Source organism: Papio anubis, chromosome 4, assembly GCF_008728515.1.
Source record: "Papio anubis isolate 15944 chromosome 4, Panubis1.0, whole genome shotgun sequence".
In the NCBI taxonomy this organism is placed as follows: Eukaryota; Metazoa; Chordata; class Mammalia; order Primates; family Cercopithecidae; genus Papio; species Papio anubis.
In genome coordinates, this window is record NC_044979.1 from 77866907 (window position 1) to 77890004 (window position 23098).

General features: G+C 34.8%; 1 protein-coding gene across 7 annotated transcripts in view; it reads left to right on the forward strand.

The window, feature by feature from the left end:
- Positions 1 to 23098, forward strand: part of GLCCI1 (glucocorticoid induced 1) — a 131073-nt gene that overhangs the window by 36026 nt on the left and 71949 nt on the right. For 5 of the 7 annotated variants that reach the window (XM_021935282.2, XM_021935285.2, XM_021935284.2 and 2 more), the window contains exons 3-5: positions 732 to 837; positions 2244 to 2395; positions 20869 to 20955. In XM_021935282.2, the coding sequence (XP_021790974.1) occupies positions 732 to 837; positions 2244 to 2395; positions 20869 to 20955 (345 nt within the window). The remainder of the gene's footprint in view (positions 1 to 731; positions 838 to 2243; positions 2396 to 20868; positions 20956 to 23098) is intronic. The other 2 variants (XM_003896274.4, XM_009203344.4) reach the window with 1 other exon arrangement.

A 23098-nucleotide genomic window follows, 5' to 3' on the forward strand; every position in this document is an offset into this window, starting at 1 on the left:
ACGTATGTTTACTGTGGCACTATTCACAATAGCAAAGACTTGGAACCAACCCAAATGTCCATCAATAATAGACTGGATTAAGAAAATGTGGCACATATACACCATGGAATACTATGCAGCCATAAAAAGGATGAGTTCATGTCCTTTGTAGGGACATGGATGCAGCTGGAAACCATCATTCTCAGCAAACTATCACAAGGACAGAAAACACTGCGTGTTCTCACTCCTAGGTGGGAATTGAACAATGAGAACACTTGGACACAGAGCAGGGAACATCACACACCGGGGCCTGTCGTAGGGTTGGGGGAACTGGGGGAGAGAGAGCATTAGGAGAAATACTTAATGTAAATGACGAGTTAATGGGTGCAGTAAACCAACATGGCACATGTATACCTATGTAACAAACCTGCACATTGTGCATATGTACCCTAAAACTTGAAGTATAATAAAAGAAGAAAAAAAAAGAATCTATATGTGATAAATAATATAGAACTAAAATATAAAGGTCAAAAACGTGCAAAGAATAAAGAGAATTTTTAGAACTCAATAGTAGTTTAAAGATTTTAGAATACTCTTCTAAGTCTGTAACAGATGAAACTGATAATTATTCCTATATTCTATAATTTAATTCAATTGATATATAAGACAAGGACCTATATATTCTGAAAATAAAATACCTTCTCTTTGATTTATGAAATGTTTATAAGAAATTACCATGTTTTTGGTCACAGGGAAAATTTCAGGTAATTCCAAAGAGTAGAAATGGTTTCCACTGGATTCTCTGCCTTCAGTACAATACAATTGGAGCTAAAGTAATACAGATAAAGAGGAACTCTGGTAATTTTCAGATCTTTTCTTACAATTCTTGGGTCAAAGGAAAAAATAAAAACTGTAGTTCTAAGCTATTACCTGCATAATATGATAACATGCATTTTGTTCTGTTTTTCTGGTAAACTAATTATTCTGATTTCAGGAAGGTAAAGGACAGCATTCAATAATAAATGTTTCTTCACCCTCTGTAAAGAGGAAGGCATTTTTGATGTGAGATATGACTCTGAAAAGACTCTTAGCCTTGGGAACCTGTAAATCTGCTGGATCTATCATAGAATGCACATTAGTAGTACATTATTTAGGATGGATATATGGAAAGTCCTCTATAGTTTCCTTATAGATTCGGTATTCAGTGTGATTAATTTTTAACAGAGATACTTGTGATACCCCTGTGGAAAGGAGAAGTTATGGCAGATTGATTGAACTGTGTATAATGTCTAGAGATTTTGGGTTCTTTTTACCTCTGTCCCTTGTTTGCGTCTCTTGTTCAGTGTCCCTCTAGGCCTCAAATTCTTCGTCTGTGAATGAGGAAGTTGGATTAAAATATAAAGTTATTTATGCATGTTATTTTTGTATAGCTGTGAATATATTTATTAAGTGAGTACTGAATGTTGACTCCTATTTAGTCTGTAGGGTTTAAACTTATGCTCTGATGGGGGAGAGAAACAGGTTTAGGGTACCCTGAAAGCAGAGATAGGCAAGTATATCTTGGAAGGGGAGAGGAAAGGGCATTGGGGAAATTTTCACAGAGTCAGTGTGACATCTGAGCTGGTCTTGAAGATAAATGGATTTGTCAAGTAAACAAGAAAGAGAGTTCTAGGCTTAGGAAGTAGAATGTACAGAGGCAGAAAGAGTGTATTTTACCTTTGGAAAAACACAGGCCATTCATGTGATGCTTAGCATGGGATTATGGAATAGCAAAATATTAAACATTGAGGCATATGGCACCCAAATCGTGAAAGCTTATTATGTCATACTAAATAATACGGGTTTTAAATTAAAGACAATGACTAACCATGGAAATGTTTTCTATTTGGGCATGACACTGTAAAATTTAGTTGAAATGGATACAGGGATAGCAGTTAGAAAACTGGCAGTTCAGGTGAGACATGAATGAGAGTCTTAATTAAAATAATGGCAATGAGATGATATGCAGATTTATATAAAATAGATAGGCTTCATAGGGCCGGTGGAAGCCCTGGAAATGTATGTAAGATTTAACATGAATGTATTTTCCTTGGGACATGGTTCATACATTTCATCTGATCATACAACAGGGCTATTATTGTAAATATACATATAATGGGGAAAATTGACAGGATGACATTCTACAAACTATGAAGTTAAAGAACTTTAAATTTTATTTTCTTCACTAATGACTACTCTTTTTTTTTTTTCTTCACTTTTTGTAGCGGACAGGGCAAAATCTCAGCAAGTTCGAACCTCTAGTACAATAAGGCGAACCTCCTCTTTGGATACAATAACAGGACCTTACCTCACAGGACAGTGGCCACGGGATCCTCATGTTCACTACCCTTCATGCATGAAAGACAAAGCTACTCAGGTAAAAAAAAAAAAAAAAATCAAAATCAGTTTATTACCCTGCACTTCTTCTGTTTTGATCACAGTAAAGAAAATGTAATATAATCAAATTTTCCCAAATTTGAAATAAATCCAACCAAGGAAGAAAGGAAAAATCCATTGTTTTAAATAAACTTTGCAAGAATTGTTTTTTGTCATCTGGGTTTTAGAAGTTTTGAAATTCTTTAATACTTAAATAGCACATCAGTCTATATTACATGGTTTTAGACATTTACATTTGTTAATGTCTAAAATTAATAGACATTAATTTTAAGAATTGCTTTGCAATAGCAATTAAAATGACTAGTAATCATTTTAGAAAAATATAATTTTTTTAAAAAGAGTTTGCACAGTTCTTGAAAATAATTTATAAAGTAGTAACACATGCCTAATGAAATCTTGTTGGAGAATTTATTTTTTTCTGTTTAAAACCAAGACTAAAAGCCTTCAGAGGGAAATATAAATTAACTCTCACATTTTCCCTATTTTTGGAAGGATCTCCGAGCTTTTGATTTGAAAAGCTTTTCCTCCATGTCAGAAAAAAATCTGAAAACATCTTTATTCATGATTATCTGAGTTCTTGACCATACCTTCATAACTGTAGTCAATCAGCATTTATTGGCATAAAGAAGAATACTAAAAATATAAGAGTTAGTCATTGGCTTTAAAAAACCTGGAGCACAGTTAGGTAGATAAGATACACATTTATAAAAATTGGTAAAAGAAGACAGTATATAATTAGATGTTAGATGAATAGAGTATGTAAATGTGAGGGCATTCAAAGGAAAGAACATTTTGGGCTTTGTAGGTTAGGGAAATAGAATAATTAGAGTTTCATGTCTGAAGACTGAGGAAAAAGAAAGTTTTGGACATGATCTATAAAACTCTGCTTCTCAGTTTTTGTCATTTTCTTTCTCAGGCAGGCTTGAAGCTGTGAAATTGACTGCTTCTTTATTATCTATCTCATCATTTTTGTCCTTGTAATATTTTATGCTGCCCTACTCTTTTGCTTTCCATTCTTCATTTAGTGAGGAAGGTGATAAGTTTAATATGGCAGGCAGTGGAATTTCCAAATAGAAATAACTAGCAAAACTTAGAGGTGTGGGCTTGGACAATTAGAGATCTGGACACAGATAATTAATTCAGAACCATCCTTCCAGAGGAGTTAGATTCACAAATATGATAAAATGTAGGTATAGAAAATAAAATTTAAAAATAATAATTAAAAAAAGAAAAAGAAAAATTTTAAAAATGTGGTTATAGAGTATGAAGGAAGAAGGTCAAGTGATAGAGGACTTAGTTTTTGGAAAGGTATACGCACACACAAAAAAACTAATGTATTCATCTGAAAGCAGCAAGAGGAGGAGGTAGTTAATATTTATTAACTATGTATGGTGTACTATTTGTTTTATAACTTGTTTCATTTAATTCTCACAAGACCATGGCAACATTACACAGATGGAAAAGCAGTCACTCAGGGAACTTAAATGATTTATCTGGGAGTATAACGCTAGAAAGTGTTGGAGTCAGATTTCTAACACAGGCTAATCTATTAACCAATATAAGCTCCATTTTTATTAAAATAGGATTATAGGATAATACAGACATATATATGTATGTTATGTATATATGTACCTAGTGCTGTGACATTGCACTAAAAAATGGTAGCTATTCTTTTTAGATTGCCAAAAACACTCACAAAAAAACCAACATATGAAATGTAGCTATGTGCTGACGGTGTCCAGAGGGAAACATATTGGTTTTTTTTTTTTTTTGAGACAGAGTTTCACTCTTGTTGTCCAGGCTGGATCATGCCCATCATGATCTTGGCTCACTGCACCCTCCGCCTCCCAGGTTCAAGTGATTCTCCTACCTCAGCTTCCCGAGTAGCTGGGATTACAGGTGCCTGCCACAATGCCCAGCTAAGTTTTTGTATTTAGTAGAGACAGGGTTTCACCATGTTAGTCAAGCTGGTCTCGAACTCCTGACCTCAGGTGACCCACCCATCTTAGCCTCCTAAAGTGCTGAGATTACAGGCATGCGCCACTGCGCCGGACCCGGAAACACTGTCTTATTCGCTCTTCACAAAAACTCTGAAAAAAGAAGAGAAGCCAGAGAAAGATCGAAAGGCTAAGTGAAAAACTGAAATAGTGAAGGCTTAGAAATCAGAGAGAAAGCTATTCTAAGAAAGGAAAAATTGTTGACAGTATCAGATGCTAAAGAGAGGTCATGGTGATTAAGGACCAGATTTGGGGATCAGAAGCACATTATCTTGGAGAGTGCAGTATTGGAGATAATGGTAGAGTAGGAGACCCAGATATTTGGGAGTTAAGAGAGTGATGTGGAGATAGAAGAAAAGAACACTGGATATGTTTCTTACACATGTCTGGTTTTTTATCTGTGCAGTGGGGTTAATAAAACCTAACCTATGATATTACTATGTGATTAAGTATGATACTATTGAAGGCAAATTTGGCAAACACTATATACACATTTAAGTTATGAGTAGTATGTGTAGACATGCCCACTTGTAACATTTGCAGGGTCCGCAGCAAATATAAAGGCCAGTATACTATATGTATGTAAGTTAAATTAACAAATTATTGAGTAAAATATACTTTGTCCTCCCCCCCACCAATGACAAATAATCTTCATATGGACCTGGAGGATGAGGTTTAAACTAAGAATTCTCGGATTCTTCAGAGTTACGTGCCGGTGTATGTCCACATGGGCCAGGCCCACCAGGCCCACTGGGCCCACCTCGTCTGAGCCTAAGTCCCATTCTCTTCCTACCCTACAATCTATTCTATACTTCAAGCTGGCTTTACACATATACTTGGACCCACCAGTCCTCACATTCAAGTGCCATCCTCAAGAAGCAAGAACCAAGGAATGGGTCTGCAGACCTTAGAAGCCAGGCCTACTGCTGTTTGGTCAGGAAATTCCTGGTTTTAGATTACCTGGAGTACAGTCTACAGCCAGGATGGGCTCATAATGTCCATGCTTTTTGCTCCCAAGGTCTCTTATCCCATGGGGAGGGGCATGGCTGCTAGAAGGCCAGAGTAATTTCCCCTAAATTTTGAGGTCCAGGATAAGGGCTTGTCTGGCTTGCATCTATCTGGATGTAGGTCATTTATTTGAGAAGCTTGACATTGAAAAGAAGGTAAAATATAGGGCTCATTTTACAGATGAGGAACCTGAGGCTTAGAGAAGTTAAGTAATTTATACATCATTACATAGCTGTACATTAATATGTGCTATGTGCATATTACGTAACGATGTAACATACATATTATATATTACATCGTTACGTAATATGTACATCGATGTACATATTACATCGTTACGTAATATGTACGTAGTACATATTAAGTGTGAGGACAGTGAACCCAGACCTGGCTGATTCTGAAGTGTTTCCTTTTTTTCTTCAGCTGTCTGTTGCCTTTTATGGCAACCACTAACCACTAACCTACTTCTTGCCTCACAAGCATAAGAAATGGTCTTGCCCTAACCATCTGTTAGTTTAATTGGAGATACAAGAGATGAACATATGAGACTTTTTATGGCGTCATCCGTTCCTCCTGGATTAACTGTTGAACTCAGGGTGGGAAGAAGTAGTTTTATTTATGTAGTGGAATTATGTAGTGGACATTGATGGAAGGAAGGTGGTATACTCAACTTGCTACAGACATTAAACACCTGGGTTGTTTGGCCTTGGTGGAGGGTGTCTCCAGGGTGTTCTTCCTTTTATATTTCTATGTTTCAGCTCCCTTAATTATTGAGAGCTTGACATAAAAAATGTAATATGTTTAGTATGTTTATATATTAAAAAGAAGTAGCATAGTGTTGTGAAAAGATAGTAGACTTTGGAAGCAGATCATGTATTCAAATCAAGGCCCAGTGAGGGAACTTTCTGGGATAATGGAAATGTTAATTTAATTTAAAAATTAGTTAATTTTAATTAAGTAAAAATTATATATTAATGGTGTACAACACGATGCTTTGATAGACACACACACATTTGAAATGATTACATCAGTCTATTTAACATATACATTTTTTTATGTGTGGTGAGAACACTTAAAATCTACTCTCAGCAATTTTCAAATATACAATATATTTCACTGTAGTCGTCAAGATATACAGTGGACCGCTTGAAGCTGTTTCTCATAAGTGAAATTTTGTGTCCTTTGACCAGCATCTCCCAAGGACCCCTAGCCTCTGATAACCACTATTCTACTCTCTATTTCTGTAAGTTAAATGTTGTATATCTTTTTTTTTTTTTTTTTTTTGAGACAGGGTCTTGTTCTGTTGTCCAGGTTGGAGTGCAGTGGTATGATCTCGGCTCCCTTCAACCTCTGCCTCTCAGATTCAAGCAATTCTCAGGTCTCAGCCTCCCAAGTAGCTGGGAAGTAGCTGGGACTACATGCCCCCGCTACCACGGCCAGCTAACGTTCGTATTTTTAGTAGAGGTGGGGTTTCGCCAGTAGAGGCTGGTCTTGAACTCCTGGCCTCAAGTGATCCACTAGCGTTGGCCTCCCAGAGTGTTGAGATTACAGGCCGGAACCACCATGCCTGTCCAGTGTTACATGTCTTAATAGAAGTTTGAGTTATGTTGGTGAATTCATTTATCAGAACTTACCCAAGTGTACACTTGTGCATTTTGCTGTATAACTTTAACTTTAAAAATACAGAATATGAACAGAAAACAAATACTGAACTCAGATGTTTAGAGATGAAGTATACTGCCGTCTGCAACTTTGAAATGAATAAAAAATAAGATCAATTGATGGGTGGATACCTAGATAGATACCTAGTGGAGCAAATAGAGCAAAATGTTATTTAGAGAAGCTGAATATTGGCTTTATGGGCCTTCACTGAACAGTGTTTTGTTTTGTTTTTTTTTTTAACTGTTCTGTTTGAAATTTTTATTAGTAAAATGCTAAAAAAAATTCATGGCCCACTGACTTAACTGCTTTGTGACCCAGTCTTAAGCTTTCTTTCCTGTAAATTGAAGTTACTAATACCCGATGTGCACATTCACACATTTATTCTGAGGATTAAAAGATACAGCTTTACATTTTTAAGGCCTCTGAAGAAATGGATCACTGCCAGTTATTTAGAGTCATCTGTTTAGCCTTGTAGAAAGAAAAACTAAAATCCATTTGTGAAATTTAATATTTTATTACTGTAGCCTTGCAGATACAACCTTTTTAAAACAAAAAATGTATTACCAACTCTTAAAATTGAACTTGCAATTAAGGTTACTGTAATAAGAAAGTAATTGTTCCTCAGTCTTCACCCCATAGTTTAGGTATAGTCTCTGGACAAATTTTAAATTCTCTGTTTGAGTGTGTTTTTAAATGTGAAAGTAATATATATTCTTTGTAAAGTGGCCAAGTAATAAAAATAAAATATACAGTAATAATCAGAGGTATTTCCTACAACTTCCCAGGTATAGTAGTGATTAGAGCTGTTCATAGATATTGGCATTCTCTCTCCTGGACACATGGTAGGATTCTGCTTCTCTGCCCACTTGAAGTTAAGTGTGGCCATGAGACTTGATTTGGGAAGAAGCTTTAAAGAACTGGTGCATTCTCTCTAACGGGGAAGTAAGTAACTGTTCACTCCTACTGTGTCCATCTGGGTCACTGACAGTGACAAGCATAGCCTTCTTAATGATCCATACATGTAGTATGAGCAATAAATTAACATTTGCTGTTTTAAGTCATTTGGATTTGGAGATTGTGTGGTTACTATCCTATAATCTAGTCTTTACTAACTATGCAATGTATAACCCTTTTAAAGAAATTTTTGTAGGCCTTTCAGAGCATAGTGTGTTATTTTTCTTAATTAAAAGCTTTTCAAAAGATTCATTGTGGGCATAAAATCAGTATCAAAATAGAATGAAAAAAAAGTGAGCGCTAGAAGTGTTTTTTTTCTTAGAGTTTTGCCATTTGCTTAATTAAGTTGTTTTCTTAATCTTATTTAAACATTAAAAAAAATTTATCTTAATAGTTTATTTTCCTGTTATACCTTTCTTGGAGTTTTCTGGACCTTAAAACTTTTTCTGATACAATTAGATGCGATTTTCTTTGTATGAGTAGTCCATCCAAAACAGCCCCTGGAAACAAGCTACCTCAGCCTCAAAATGTCACCTCTCTTGAAATGTCCATTAAACTAGAAGACATGATGGTGTTAATCTACAGAGCTGATTTTCATTAACAAGCTTTCTGCAAGTGAATGTATTCAGTCTTAAGAGGAGAAACCACCACTGCCGCCGCCTTCTTTTTAAATGAGGATTTAAAATGCTTCTGATTCGATTTATATTTTAATAAAATGATGGATTTAATGCTTTTTATATGTAACTTGTAAAAGAAAAAAGTCACTTGCCTCAACATAGAATTTCCACTTTAGGAATCTGCTCCCTGCCAAGGTCAACATCCTATCATAATGTCTTATAAAATCTCTGTGCTTCTCAGTTCTTGCAGGGATGCTTAGTGATACATTTATAGACATTCTGTAATTATCCCAGAATGTTTTTAATTCAGCTAAATTAAAAGAAATAAGTATTTCAGGTTATGTATTTTTGGGTTTTGTCTAATTTTGTTTTAAAAATAATGCTTTCTGATGGTAAAATAATCCATGTAATATAGAAGGACATGAATAGTAGTCACTAACTCCCTAGACCTACTACTTTAAGTATTATTAACAGGTGTTTTTGGGGGGGGTACATATTTTGAGAAATTTTCTGTACCTATAGAAATATATTGTTTAAACATATACACATAGAGATGAAATCATACTTTATATCATGTTACTGACTTGCTTTTTCCATTTGATGGATCATGGGCGTCTCTCCTTATAAAATGTAAATCCCTACTTCATTTTTTTTTTCTATTTTTTAAGTTATGGTAAAATATATATAACATGCTAGCCAGGCATGGTGGCCTGTGCCTGTAATCCCAGCTACCCAGGAGGCTGAGGCAAGAGAATCGCTTGAATCCGGGAGGCAGAGGTTGCAGTGAGCCAAGATCACGTCACTACACTCCAGCCTGGGCAACAGAGTGAGACTCTGTCTCCCCGCACAGAAAAAAAAAAAAAAAAAAAAAAAAAAAAGAAAAGAAAAGAAAAAAGAAATTTACCATAAATGAAGATGAATTAACCGTTTTTAAAAATGTATGGTTCCATAGCATTAAGTGCATTCATGTTATTGTACAACCATTACCACCATGCATGTCTAATACTTTTTCACTTTTTCCAGCTGAAGCTCTGTATTTATTAAATACTAGCTCTCCATCCTCCCCACCACACCCCAGCCTCTGGTAGCCATCATTCTACTTTCTGTCTCTGTGAATATACTCTAGGAACCTCATATGAGAAAAATCATACAGTATTTTCCTTTTTTGTCTGGTTTATTTTACTTAGTATAATGACTTCATGTAGCCATGTGTCAAAATTTCCTTCCTTTTTAAGGCAGAGTAATAGTCCTTTAGAAATACATATTTTAATAAAATGATGGATTTAATGCTTTTTATATGTATCTTGTAAAAGAAAAAAGTTACATTTTCTTTATCCATTCATCTGTGGACATTTAGGTTGTTTCTGCTTTTTGACAGTTGTAAATAATGCTGCTAGCAACATTAGTGTATGGATATCTTTTTGAGTCTCTGCTTTCCGTTCTTTTATATATATATCCAGAAGTAGAACTACTAGATCATAGGGTAATTCTGTGTTTAAATTTTTGATGAACTGACATACTGTTTTCCACTATGGCTGTACTATTTTATACTCCCGTCAGCAACACACAGGGGTCCCAGTTTTTTTTGTTTTGTTTTGTTTTGTTTTTGTTTTTGTTTTTTGGAGACAGAGTCTTGCTGTTTTGCCCAGGCTGGAGTGCAGTGGCATGATCTCAGCGCATTGCAAGCTCTGCCTCCTGGGTTCACACCATTCTCCTGCCTTAGCCTCCCCAGCAGCTGGGACTACAGGCGCACACTGCCACGCCTGGCTAATTTTTTGTACTTTTAGTAGAGATGGGGTTTCACCGTGTTAGCCAGGATGGTCTCAATCTCCTGACCTTGTGATCTGCCCGCCTCGGCCTCCCAAAGTGCTGAGATTACAGGCGTGAGTCACCACGCCCAACCAGGGGCCCAGTTTTTCTGCATCTTTGCCAATAGTTATTTTCTTTTTTCCCTTTTTAAAAAATAATTGACACCTGGTATCTTACTGTGATTTTTGATTTGTGTTTCCTAAATGATTAATGATGCTGAGCATCACTTCATCTGCTTTTTGGCCATCTACATTTCTTTTTTGGAGAAATGTCTATTCATATCCTTTGTCCATTTTTGAATTGGGTTTTTTTGTTGTTGAGTCTTAGGAGTTCTTTATATATACCAGATACCAATCTCTTATCAGATACATGGTTTGCAAATATTTTCTCCCATTCTGTGGGTTGCCTTTTTATTCTGTCTTTTTTTTTTTTTTTGGAGATAGAGTCTCGCTCTGTTGCCCAGGCTGGAGTGCAGTGGTGCGATCTTGGCTCACTGCAAGCTCCACCTCCCGGGTTCATGCCATTCTCCTGCCTCAGCCTCCCTAGTAGCTGAGACTACAGGCACCTGCCACCACGCTTGACTAATTTTTTGTATTTTGTAGTAGAGACGGGGTTTCACTGTGTTAGCCAGGATGGTCTTGATCTCCTGACTTCGTGATCCACCTGCCTCAGCCTCCCAAAGTACTGGAATTACAGGTGTGAGCCACCACGCCCAGCCAGTTTCCTTTTTATTATTTTGATAGTGTACTAGTTTTAAATTTTGATAAAGTCCAGTTTATCTATTTTTCCATTTGTTGCCTGTACTTTTGTTGGCATATTCAAGAAATCATTGCCAAATCCAGTGTCAGAAAGCTTTCTTCTTCTTTGCTTCTAAGAATTTTAGCCTTTAAGTTTAGGTCTTTGATCCATTTGAGTCCATTTTTGTATAAGGTAAGAGTCCAACTTTGTCCTTTTGGATGTGAGTATCCAGTTCTTGCAGCACCACTTGTTAAAAAGGCTGTCCTTTTCCCATTGAACGGCCTTGACACCCTTGTCAAAAATCAATTGACCATATATGCGAGGGTTTATTTCTGGCTGCTGTGTTTATTACAGTGGTCTGTGCCTTGTGGCTTTTTGTGTTACACCATAATTGGGAAAGATTTTTTCCACTCTAAGTTAAGAAATTTCATTTAAACTATATTTTCTTTTAATAGTTTTATGTTTCTTTTAAAATATTTGTATCTTTGATATTTCTGAGTTTATTTTGATGGAAGGCATGAGGTGATATCCAGCTTTATTTATTTTTCAAGAGTTTATCTTTTCCCTGCTGATTTGAGATACCATTGTTATATCATAAATTTCCATTCTTATTTGGATCTCTATGCTATACTATATACCATTAATACCTTTTTAAATACTGAATGATTTTAATTGTATTGCTTATAATTAATTTTAATTGTGTGGCTAGTCTTACATATTTTTCTCAGTTAATTTTGTAATTTGTCAAATTCCTCAAAATGTTTTATATTACAATTAAATATGAATTCAGGGGAATTTATTACCATATTGAATCTTATCCAAGAAAGGGGTATATCTTTTTATTCATTCAAGTGTTATGTTTGCCCTTCAGAATATTTTACAACTAATTAGTGGAACAACACATTTCTTGTTAAACTTATATCTAAATATTTTGTCTTCTTTGGTTGCTGTTGTAATTAGGATATTTAATATCTAATTTATGTACGGGACATCTTCAACTTGACTTTTCTTGTTTCTAGTAATTTTTTAGGTAATTTTCTTTGTTTTTTCAGGTATACAATCATCCAAATAGTAATTCTACATCCTTTTCATTATTTATTTCTTGGTGTGCGTCCTCTTTTGGAGTTGAATTTGTTACCACTCCCAGAACCAGGTAAACTAACAGTTATGGTACTGAATGCCTTGACTCTTTTTTTGGCGGGGGGACGGAGGCTTGCTCTGTCACCCAGGCTGGAGTACAATGGCATTATCTTGGCTCACTGCAGCCTCCACCTTCTGGGTTCAAGTGATTCTCCTGCCTCAGCCTCCTGAGTAGCTGGAATTACAGGTGCCCGCCACCATGCCCAGCTAATTTTTTAATTTTTTAGTAGAGACGGGGTTTTACCATGTTGATCAGGCTGGTCTCAAATTCCTGACCTCAGGTGATCCACCCGTCTCGGCCTCCCAAAGTGCTGAGATTACAGGTGTGAGCCACTGGACCCGGCTGCCTTGGCCTCTTTCTTGACTCTAATAGTAATGTATCTAGTTTACTCACTGGACAAGGTATACTGACATTTGCTGTGAGGCATGTGTGCTTTTTACACGTAGAGTATGCATGCTTATTTTACTAATGGTTTTTCTTGTTTTAATCAGGAATAATTCTTTATGTAGAAAATGCCATTTCATCAGTGAATATGTTTGTTAATTTTATATTTGTTTATTATTCAGCAATGAGTTCTTACTTTTTTTTCATGAACCTTAAAGTATTTTCACACTTGCTTCGTAAAAAGGTTTTGCAAGATTTCCTTCCTCTGTGCTCTAGCATAACACAGTATAAATATCATCTGAATTATCTGTCACTTGGGTCTGAAAGGATTTTACCTAAGTGACTTACTAGCCTAGTATGTTTTTGGTTTGTAGCACTTTAGAAAATTTTCTTAATTTCTTCCACGGCACTTGGTCTCTTGGTTGGTATCAGGGAGAGATTTCAAAACTTGTATTCTTTGAGGGGTGAGAGATGAGGTGGTTAGATCTTAAATAAAATTATGTATACTGGTACTTCCCTTTCTCCAGGTGATGTTGTTATTATATTTGGTATTTTATTGTTTAAAATTAATTTTTAAAAGTTAAACTGTGAAACATGAGACATGCCAAAAGCACATAAAGCAGTTTCTCTTAATCTCATTAGACTTCAGTGTATGGAGTTTTATGATCCTGCCTCTGTGCCAGCATCTTTCCCTAGAAATCTATTTGTTTTTATTTGTTCTTAAGAAACAGATCCAGACTAAGTACTCAGCGTTTGGCTTTAGGCAACATTCGATAAAGTTAACTAACTCTGAACTAAAACATATATATTCTTTTCTGTTGATGTCATATTTAAAGTACCTAGCCTTTTCCTCCATTCCTGAAAGGAGCTTGGTTGGAGAGGACTTTAGTCAAAGGAATAGGTGATGTACCTCAAATACTTACTGATATAAAAAAAAACTTTGTTTTTTCTCTCTGATCAGAAATTCATTTCCTGACCAAAAGTCACACTTTATACAGCTGTCTGAATTTCCTGTGCCCTTGTCAAGGGCTTGCTGTTGAAATGTATTTAAGAAACAGCAGTTGCTGAAACATTTTAGGGACTGGGGGACTTCTTCATGAAATGGAAGCAAGCCTGAAGATTTAACTGTTTTTGCCTCTTAGATTGCATTCTAGGGGTCTAAATTATTTTTGTGGAGCTGACGGCTGTTGAGATCACCTTTACTTTTTCTCTCAGCCATCATCTAATTATGAGACAGAGGATTGTAGAATTCTAGAGTTGAATAGTTCACACGAAATTAGTCACGTTCCTGGTTTGGGGAGTAATTTGTTTGGTTGCTGAAGGAATATACTCAGCTATATTGATGAAAGATTTTAACTCATAACTAAAATGTTGAACATTTTATTCATTAGTTTCAAATCATCTCTAAAATCACCAAAGTCAAAATTGTACTTATTAATTTTAATAGGTTATGTGTTCATTTGTTTCGAAAGTAGAAAGTATATCGTGAAAGGCCTTTCCCATACCCCCATTACCCTGATACTCAGTTTTCTTCTCTTTATAAGAAGCATTTAGCTGGAAACAAAATTAACCTGTTTTTCTTCATTGCTTTCTCATGCCTTTGCCCCTCTAGGTAAAATTGTGAAATAGGTTGTATTTATTAGGAATAACACTCTTACTCTGGTTCCCTGACCTGTGTTGGTTCTGTACATTGACCTATACATTGGTTCTCAACCTGTTATAACTTGTATCAATTTTCTATGAAAAATTCGTGTGATATTATTAAACAGAATTTACTGAGAAAGACATTTTTATGTTAGAGACATTATGCCTTAACAATTAAGATTGGCTAGGTGCGGTGGCTCATGCCTGTAATCCCAGCACTTTGGGAGGCTGAGGCGGGCAGATCACGAGGTCAGGAGATCGAGACTATCCTGGCTAACATGGGGAAACCCTGTCTCTACGAAAAATACAAGAAAAAAAAATTAGCCGGATGTAGTGGCAGACTCATGTAGTCCCAGCTATTCGGGAGGCTGAGGCAGGAGAATGGCGTGAACCCGGAAGGCGGAGCTTGCAGTGAGTCGAGATCGCGCCACTACACTCCAGCCTGGGTGACAGAGCAAGGACTCCATCTCAAAAAAAAAAAAAAAAAAAATTAAGATCATAGAATTATCATAGTTTAAAATTAGGTCATAGTTTATGGTATGGTATGAGAAAACAATATACCTCTCAAGGTATACTATTTTGTATAAATGAATGATTGATATGGGAGATACCATATTGTTAGGAACCATTATAAACCAAGGGAAAACTTTTCCATCCTATTAGAATTCTAACAGCTTTTGGGGGATAACTATTATTATTAACATAGCCTATTGCAATGAGGATTATATGAAATAATCCATGTTAAGCTTCTAGCACAGTATCTATGACATAATAGACACTGATACATATTAGTTGCCTTTGATTAGAATAGATAGTATTTTACTGTTACCAGGTTTAAATATAATAATATTGAATTAAGTGGACAGGAAAAGTCATTATTACTAGTATCAACTATTGATTATACAATTATGAACATTAAGTCTGGACTGGTAGGAAATGGCATAGAAATGATACAAATGACCCCAGAGCATGTGAGGGCTCTAAAATTCAATAAACAATCCCTGGTAGGTTAGGATTCATTCAGTCAGAAGTAGTTATTTTGTGTTTGCTGTCTTACAAATATGAAATGGTGCTTCAAATCTATAGGTTCAGGTGCAGGAGAGTGTATTTACATTCTTATGAAAACCACTCCCTCCTCCATTACTTAGTTATCCTATTGGTGATATTCATGTCATCATCTTAGCACTATTAGTTTTTATGACTTCAGTGGGTGTTTTTTAGAATGGTGTGAAAAATATTTTTGGTGGTATGTAGTAATCACCTGTGTTGCTGATTTTCTGTCAGATGTAAGAGATTTTGAAACAATAACATGTTCAAAGGTAGCAACAAAAATGAGTGGGTATATGGTCAACATGACATCTTGAGTGCAGAATCCGTATCTTACTGATTTCAATTTTTTAGTCTAACACTGGTTTTCAAACTTTAGAATCCATCAGAATCATCTGAAAAGCTTGCTTAAAAAGTAAGAAGTATATTTCTGGGCCTTATCTAAGAGTTCCAGATCTAGTAGTCTGAGGCTGAGCCTGATAATTTGCTTTTCTAACATGTGATGATGCTGCTCCTTATCTGGGGACTGCACTTTGAAACTGGTCTAACAAAATGAGCACAAAACTTAGCATAGAGTTGGAGCTTGATAAAAAAAATTTGAATATATAAATGCTGCTATTACTGAGTTCCCAAAGCTTAAACAAAAACCTCCAACTTTACATAAAATAAAAATGCAGTCTTAACTTTCACAGTGTTTTGCTTGAGCTGAATTCTGCCTTTTTCTACACTCTTTGCTAACCAAGGCAGCTATTTACTATATCTGGTTACCACTGTTCCCAGAAAGGCAAAGGATAATTATACTAGAACCACAGTCTTTTGTGCTGCTTTGTAATACTTCATCAGGATAGACTTTTCAAAATAATATTTTTTAAAAAGTTTTAAAAGAAGTTAAAAGTTATTTATTAGTCAAAAGAAAAACATTTTTGTAAACAAAAACAAATACTTGTAAATAATGAAGGGTTTGTCATTACCTATTCTAAACGTTTTTTATAATTTAAGATTAGTCTGTGGTCATAATTAATTCTTAATTTAAGTATCATTGATTTTTCAGCTAATTCCATTTCATTTCTTACTAGGTTTATCATTGCTCTAAGTACTATAAAATAATTAGCAGTCAGTACTCATATTTCTGTAATCGATTATAAACTACAATAAAATTTAAGACCAGTGATGAACCACATAAAAATAGATTTTTTAAACATTTAAACAAGATTAAAGAATTTTGTGATGTTTTTGTTTATGGATTTTTTTTTTTTTTTGAAATGGCTTTAGACTTTTGCACGTTGACACAGAATGTTTTTTGCTAGGAGTTAGTTTGAGCTGGTTTGAAGTTGATAAAACTAAAAAGCATATTGGCCCTTGCTAGTTAGTGAATAAAGATATATATAACAAAAGCACCCAATATTTAAGCTTCTTGGTTGATCTACCAAAAATAATTTTTCTAATGGTATTCAGTTTGAAGCCTCCTTAGTCCTGTGCAGTGGGATTGTTCTCTTTGTATTTTACTTAGAGAAAAAGTGGTTCTCACACAGGTTGGAAGGGAGGATGGCCCTAGAGTCTGGAAAGAAATTTCATGGTCTAGACTTTGGTGACTTCCAGGGAGTGAGAATAAAAAAGGACCCCTTCTACCTATAGGTATCCTTTTCACATAGAGGCTTTTTTTTTTTTTTTTTTTAACTACCTTTTTTTGTTAACAGTCTTACAGATAGGTTTTAGTTCTGCATTGTTCAAGTGTACAGAAGTTTCATTTCTTTTAAATGATGGTATGATATTACAATTTTTCCTAAATTTATTTGACTGTGGTACCCTTTTTGTCTACTCTTGTTAACACCAAGGGCATGGTTATATGTAGCACTATTTAAAAAATTCTAGTCTAGATTAAGAGACAGAATAACAGACCAGTTGGAAGGGGCTGCTTACTGATATGAAAGGAAAGAACTTTTGCTACTTTGTGTTATTTTCCTGATTGAAATGGTAAAACATTTCTCAAATACACAGGTTTAATAAATTGGATTCAAGTTAGTTCACCTTCTGTGACTTCTTAACCATCAGCTTTAAATAGATTTGATTTTGGTAGCCATCTTTTGGTTTTGTTTTGGCTAAAATAACTCATTAAAAATCGGTGATCAGTGTATAGAACACAACTCTCCAATTGAACTTTCTTCAGTATTGGGAATGTTCCATATCTGTGTTGTCCTATATGACAGCCAGTAGCCACAGATGGTTATTGAGCTTTTAAAATGTGCTAAGTGTGACTAAGGAACTTTAGTTTTTTTAAGTCCTCATTAATTTAAATCTAAATAGGCACATGTGGCTAGTAGCTGTTGTATTGGACAATGCAATCTATAGAATATATTTGTAGAATAGAGTATTTTTCATACTTTTAAATTGATGGAATTAAAACTACTCTTTGGAGGATATTTTTGGAAAGTTAAGACCCTGATGACTATACTTAAATTATATGCATTCTATAGTCACATGATTGAGAGAACTCAGTCATTTTTCTCTTTTAAAAACTATAGTCATTTTCACTTAAAGAAGGAAATATGTTCTGAGAAATGCATCATTAGGCATTCATCGCTGTGCAAACATCATAGGGTGTACTTACACAAACCTAGATGGTGTAGCCTACTACACACAGACTATGCAGCATAGCCCATTGCTCCTAGCCTACAAAACTATACAACATGTTACTGTACTGCAGACTGTAGGCAGTTGTTACATAGTGGTATTTGAATATCTAAACATAGAAAAGGTACAGTACAAATATATAAAGGTAGAAGATGGTATACCTGTATAGGGCATATACTATGGCATGGAGTTTGCAGGACTGGAACCTACTCTGATTGGGTCAATAAGTCGTGAGTGAATGTGAAGGCTTAGGGTATTACCGTAAACTACTATAGACTTTCTAAGCACTGCACATTTGGGTTACACTAAGTTTGTAACAAATATTTTTCTTCCTTCAATAATGTTAACCTTAGCTTACCATAACATTTTTACTTTATAAACTTAATTTTTTTAGCTTTTTGATCTTTTCATAATAATGCTTAGCTTAAAACACAAACATATTGTACAACCATACCAAACTATTCTTACTCATAAGCTTTTATTAATTTTTTTGTTTTTGTTGTTTTTTTGCTTTTTAGACTTTTTTTAAAAAGCTTAGACAAATATACACATTAGCCTAGGCCCACACAAGATGAGGATCATCAAGACATCGCTAGGTAATAGGAATTTTTCAGCTTCATTATAATTTTTTGGGACCACTGTTATGTATGCCATCCATCATTGACCAAAACATTGTTATGTTCACATAACTGTACATATACTACTAACTTCTTTTGTAGGTAATTCTTTTGTGTAAATAATAGTACACTCTGAAATAATTGAATAGGTTTTCACATTCATTTTTAAGAAAAGTATAATAGGAAAAAAGAAGATAATCTGTGAGATAACTCAGATTTAGTTCCTTTTGCCATTGACATGCTTGCCAGTATTGAAGCAGTTGCAGAATTTTTGTGGCTATTAATGTATCTGTAAGTTGGAGATACAGTATATGTAAATGTCCTTTGAAAAAAGAGCTGTACAAAATGAATGTAATTCACATTATAAATGTTGATTTTGAATAATTATAGAAAATGCTAAAAATTTGACTCATTTTCTGTGAATGTACTTTGAGTTATAAAGATTATGATCCTTAATCTTTTCATTTTTGATAAGAGTAATGCTCAGTTGGTAGACAGGTAAAAACATTAAGTTATATAAATTATCAAAATAAAAGTGACTAAACAATTGAATAATTTTGGAATAAATTTATTATTAAGGATACAATTATTTGGAGGCTGAATTATTTTCAGAGTAGGTCATCTAGGACGGAACATAGGAAATTCTAGTAAGTAAGTGTTTTATAAGCAACTTATTTAATATATTGATACCTCTTATCCATGGACTTGCTGATTGAATAAAATATTTTACTCTGTCAATTGACTTAACAGCTTCATTTTACTTGTGAACTGGCCAAGCAATTTATTTTTGTATTTATTCAGCTAGCATTCATTTGTCAGTGGTTTTTGAATATCATCACTTTTAAGACGTGTGATTATTTTAAAAGTTTTCCACAAGCATTTTGAACTGTATAAAATAGAACTGATGACTTCTTCATAAGAACTTATATATTATGTAGTCACAAGTATAGCCTTAATATAAATGATACCTTTTTCAGCATGTAATGAAAAAGCATGTAATGAAAAATAATTTTTAAAGCTGTATATAGTTACTGTGACAATCATTGCCCTTTAAGTAGTGGTTTTTAATCCTTTCTAATTTACATTACACAAGAGTCTTCTCATATATTAAAGATGGTATTTTAATATTGTTTAATTTTTCTTTTTTGAGACGGAGTTTCACTCTCGTCGCCTGGGCTGGAGTGCAATGGTGTCATCTTGGCTCACTGCAGCCTCTGCCTCCCGGGTTCAAGTGATTCTCCTGTCTCAGCCTCCCAAGTAGCTGAGATTATAGGCGCCCGCCACCAGGCCCAACTAATTTTTTAGAGATGGGGTTTCACCATGTTGGTCAGGCTGGTCTCAAACCCCTGACCTCAGGTGATCCACCCGCCTTGGCCTCCGAAATGTTGGGATTACAGGCGTGAGCCGCCGTGCCCAGCCTATTGTTTAATTTTTTAATACGACTATTAAATGGTCTTACCACTGTATGGCATTATTTGGGATTTAGTGGTTTGTCTTACATTTGAGGTATATATTAATGGCTAAATAACTGAAAATCATATTTTAGATAAAAATGATTATGTTTTCTGACATACAGTTCAGGTTTTTTAGAAGATGTATTACTTTAGTTTATATTCTGTTTATTTAGCTTATATTTTACTATTTTTAATCTTTTTCACCTTTATAATAACTTTGTTTTTTATATAAAGATGCCTGATATTTTTCAAAAAAAATACTAATACTTACTCTTCCCCAAGTACAGAAAAAGTAGTACAGTCAGCCCTCTAGCTAAATATTTGAATATAGGTCATTCTTAATACTACTGTTTTTGAGATACTTTCATTCATTTTACCTCTATCAAATTTAGTGGAAATACCATTTCATATTTAGTTTGGCTGTTCTCTTTAAAAACACCAATACACGTATCTTTACAATTCCCTTTGAATTTTATAATTAAGTTATTAATGTTATTGATGTGAAGATATCAAACGTTTTAATTAAGATGACTCAGAGACATCTTTGAGCATATATAATTCAGAATATGGCAGAATATTTTAAACATTTCACAGGGTCACGAAACTCTTAGCATTTAAAGGATTTCAGTATAGTTCTCTAACTGGTATGTGCTAAGAATGTGAAATATGTTCAGTTGCTTGAGATTAGGAAGTAGAGATAAAACTTCGTGTATATATATATATATATATATTTTTTTTTTTTTTTTAAAGACACCTAGCTGTTGGGCAGAAGAGGGTGCAGAAAAGAGGTCACATCAGCGTTCTGCGTCATGGGGGAGTGCTGATCAACTAAAAGAGGTAAGTTATTTTTGTTTTCCGTCTGTAACCTGTTTTGGTCCTAGGAGATTACCTTAGTATTTCCTGAATGTAATGACACTTTTAAAATTTATCCTAACCTTACCTCTTTCAGTAAGGTTAGGATAAATTCTAGGGTAAGGTTAGGATAAATTCTAAGGTATTTGTAAGGTTAGTACAAATTCTAGTTAGGTAGGTTGCATTCTACATTTTGGTGAACAAGTCTAAATTTACCTTATTTGTGTATTTTGTGTCATTTCTAAATATTTGTTATGCTCTCAGTCAGCTTTAGCCTTTCCAGAGTGAAGTCTAATTTTATGTAATACTCTCTATCTTGTTCATTTTAGTTATCTTTTGTTCTCTCTTCAGCTTGCTTGTTTTTGAGTTGTAGCAACCAGAGCTATAGGCTATATAGCTTTGTACAATGGTAGGACAGTGTTTTCTGTTTCTAATAGCTTTTTTTTTTTTTGAGACAGAGTCTTGCTTTGTCGCCCAGGCTGGAATGCAGTGGCGCCATCTCGGCTTACTGCAAGCTCCACCTCCCAGGTTCATGCCATTCTCTTGCCTCAGCCTTGCAAGTAGCTGGGACTATAGGCACCCACCACCACACCTGGCTAATTTTTTGTATTTTTAGTAGAGACGGGGTTTCACCATGATAGCCAGGATGGTCGTGATCTTCTGACCTCGTGATCCGCCCTCCTCGGCCTCCCAAAGTGCTGGGATTACAGGCGCGATCTAATAGCTTTTTAATGACATCCAATATATTGTTGCCCTTTGGAACCCAACAATAATCCATGCTTCTTAGAAACTTAGTTTCTATGACCCATTTCCTTATTTATTATGAATAACCTGAGGTGTCATATCTTTATGTATATTTTGGATTATTTTTCCTGATAGTTTTATCCATCTAAATTCTTTTATATTTGTTTTTATAAATTACAGAAACTTAGAATTGAAAGGTCATCTAGTCTATCTTCTACATAAATGCTCCTTAAAAGATGGTCGTCGAATCTCTGTTATTCTTTTTTTTTTGTTTCAAGGTGGAATCTTACTCTGTCACCCAGGCTGGAGTACAGTGGCACAGTCTTGGCTCACTGCAGCTTCTGCCTCCCAGGTTCAAGTGATTCTCCTGCCTCAGCCACCCGAGTAGCTGGGATTACAGATATGTGCCACCATGCCCAGCTAATTTTTGCATTTTTAGTAGAGACGGGGTTTTGCCATATTGGCCAGGCTAGTCTCAAACTCCTGACCTCAAGCGATCCGCCCACCTCGGCCTCCCAACATGCTGGGACTACAAGCATGAGCCACCACACCAGGCCATGATCATTCTTAGTGAGGGAAACTCATTACTTTATAAAAAGAGCCAGTTTAATTGTTTCAAGTTGTTAAATATGTTCTCTTATATATTGAACTTAGAATTAGATAACTTAGTTTTGACTTTGCCCTCTGGATCAATATTGAGTAAGTCTAAGTCTTTTAAAGGCCAACAGTAAGTCATTTTTTTTCTCCAGAGTAAACATTTACATTTCTCTCAAAATTTTTTTCATATACCAGTTTCCAGGCCTCTTTGTATAATTTTTATATACTATAGGTTATCAGTATCCCTTACATACTATGGTGTCTGAACTGCATAGATATAGTTTATTAGCATGATTTTACTTATGATTGTATTACATTTTAGCAGCTTCTTTATAGTATGGATGTAGAGACCTACTCAGCTCCTTCTGCCTACCGTACATGTATGCAAAAAATCAGTTTTCTGCAGCAGCAACAAAAAATAAATGAAACTAAGTCTAATATCTCTAGCTTACTGTAATTACATATCTCTGTATAGCATATGAATAACAAAAAACTGAACTTGTATTTTTATCTCAGAGTTAAATACAATCTTAGTGTTATCACCAAGATTTACTAATCATTAGACTGAATGGAAGTAATGCCAGATATTAATTTGAATCCATAGGAAGAATTGAAGAGTGCTGGGAATAGTAAATATGTGGGTAAATATGAAAGAGTTTTTAATGACTCTTTTGTTGGATTTTTAATTGAACGATAACTGGATTTCAGTAATAGATGACATACACTATTAAAAAGGAATGACTGATTCAGTGAGAACATTTGTTTTCCACAGAAGGCAACCATAAAG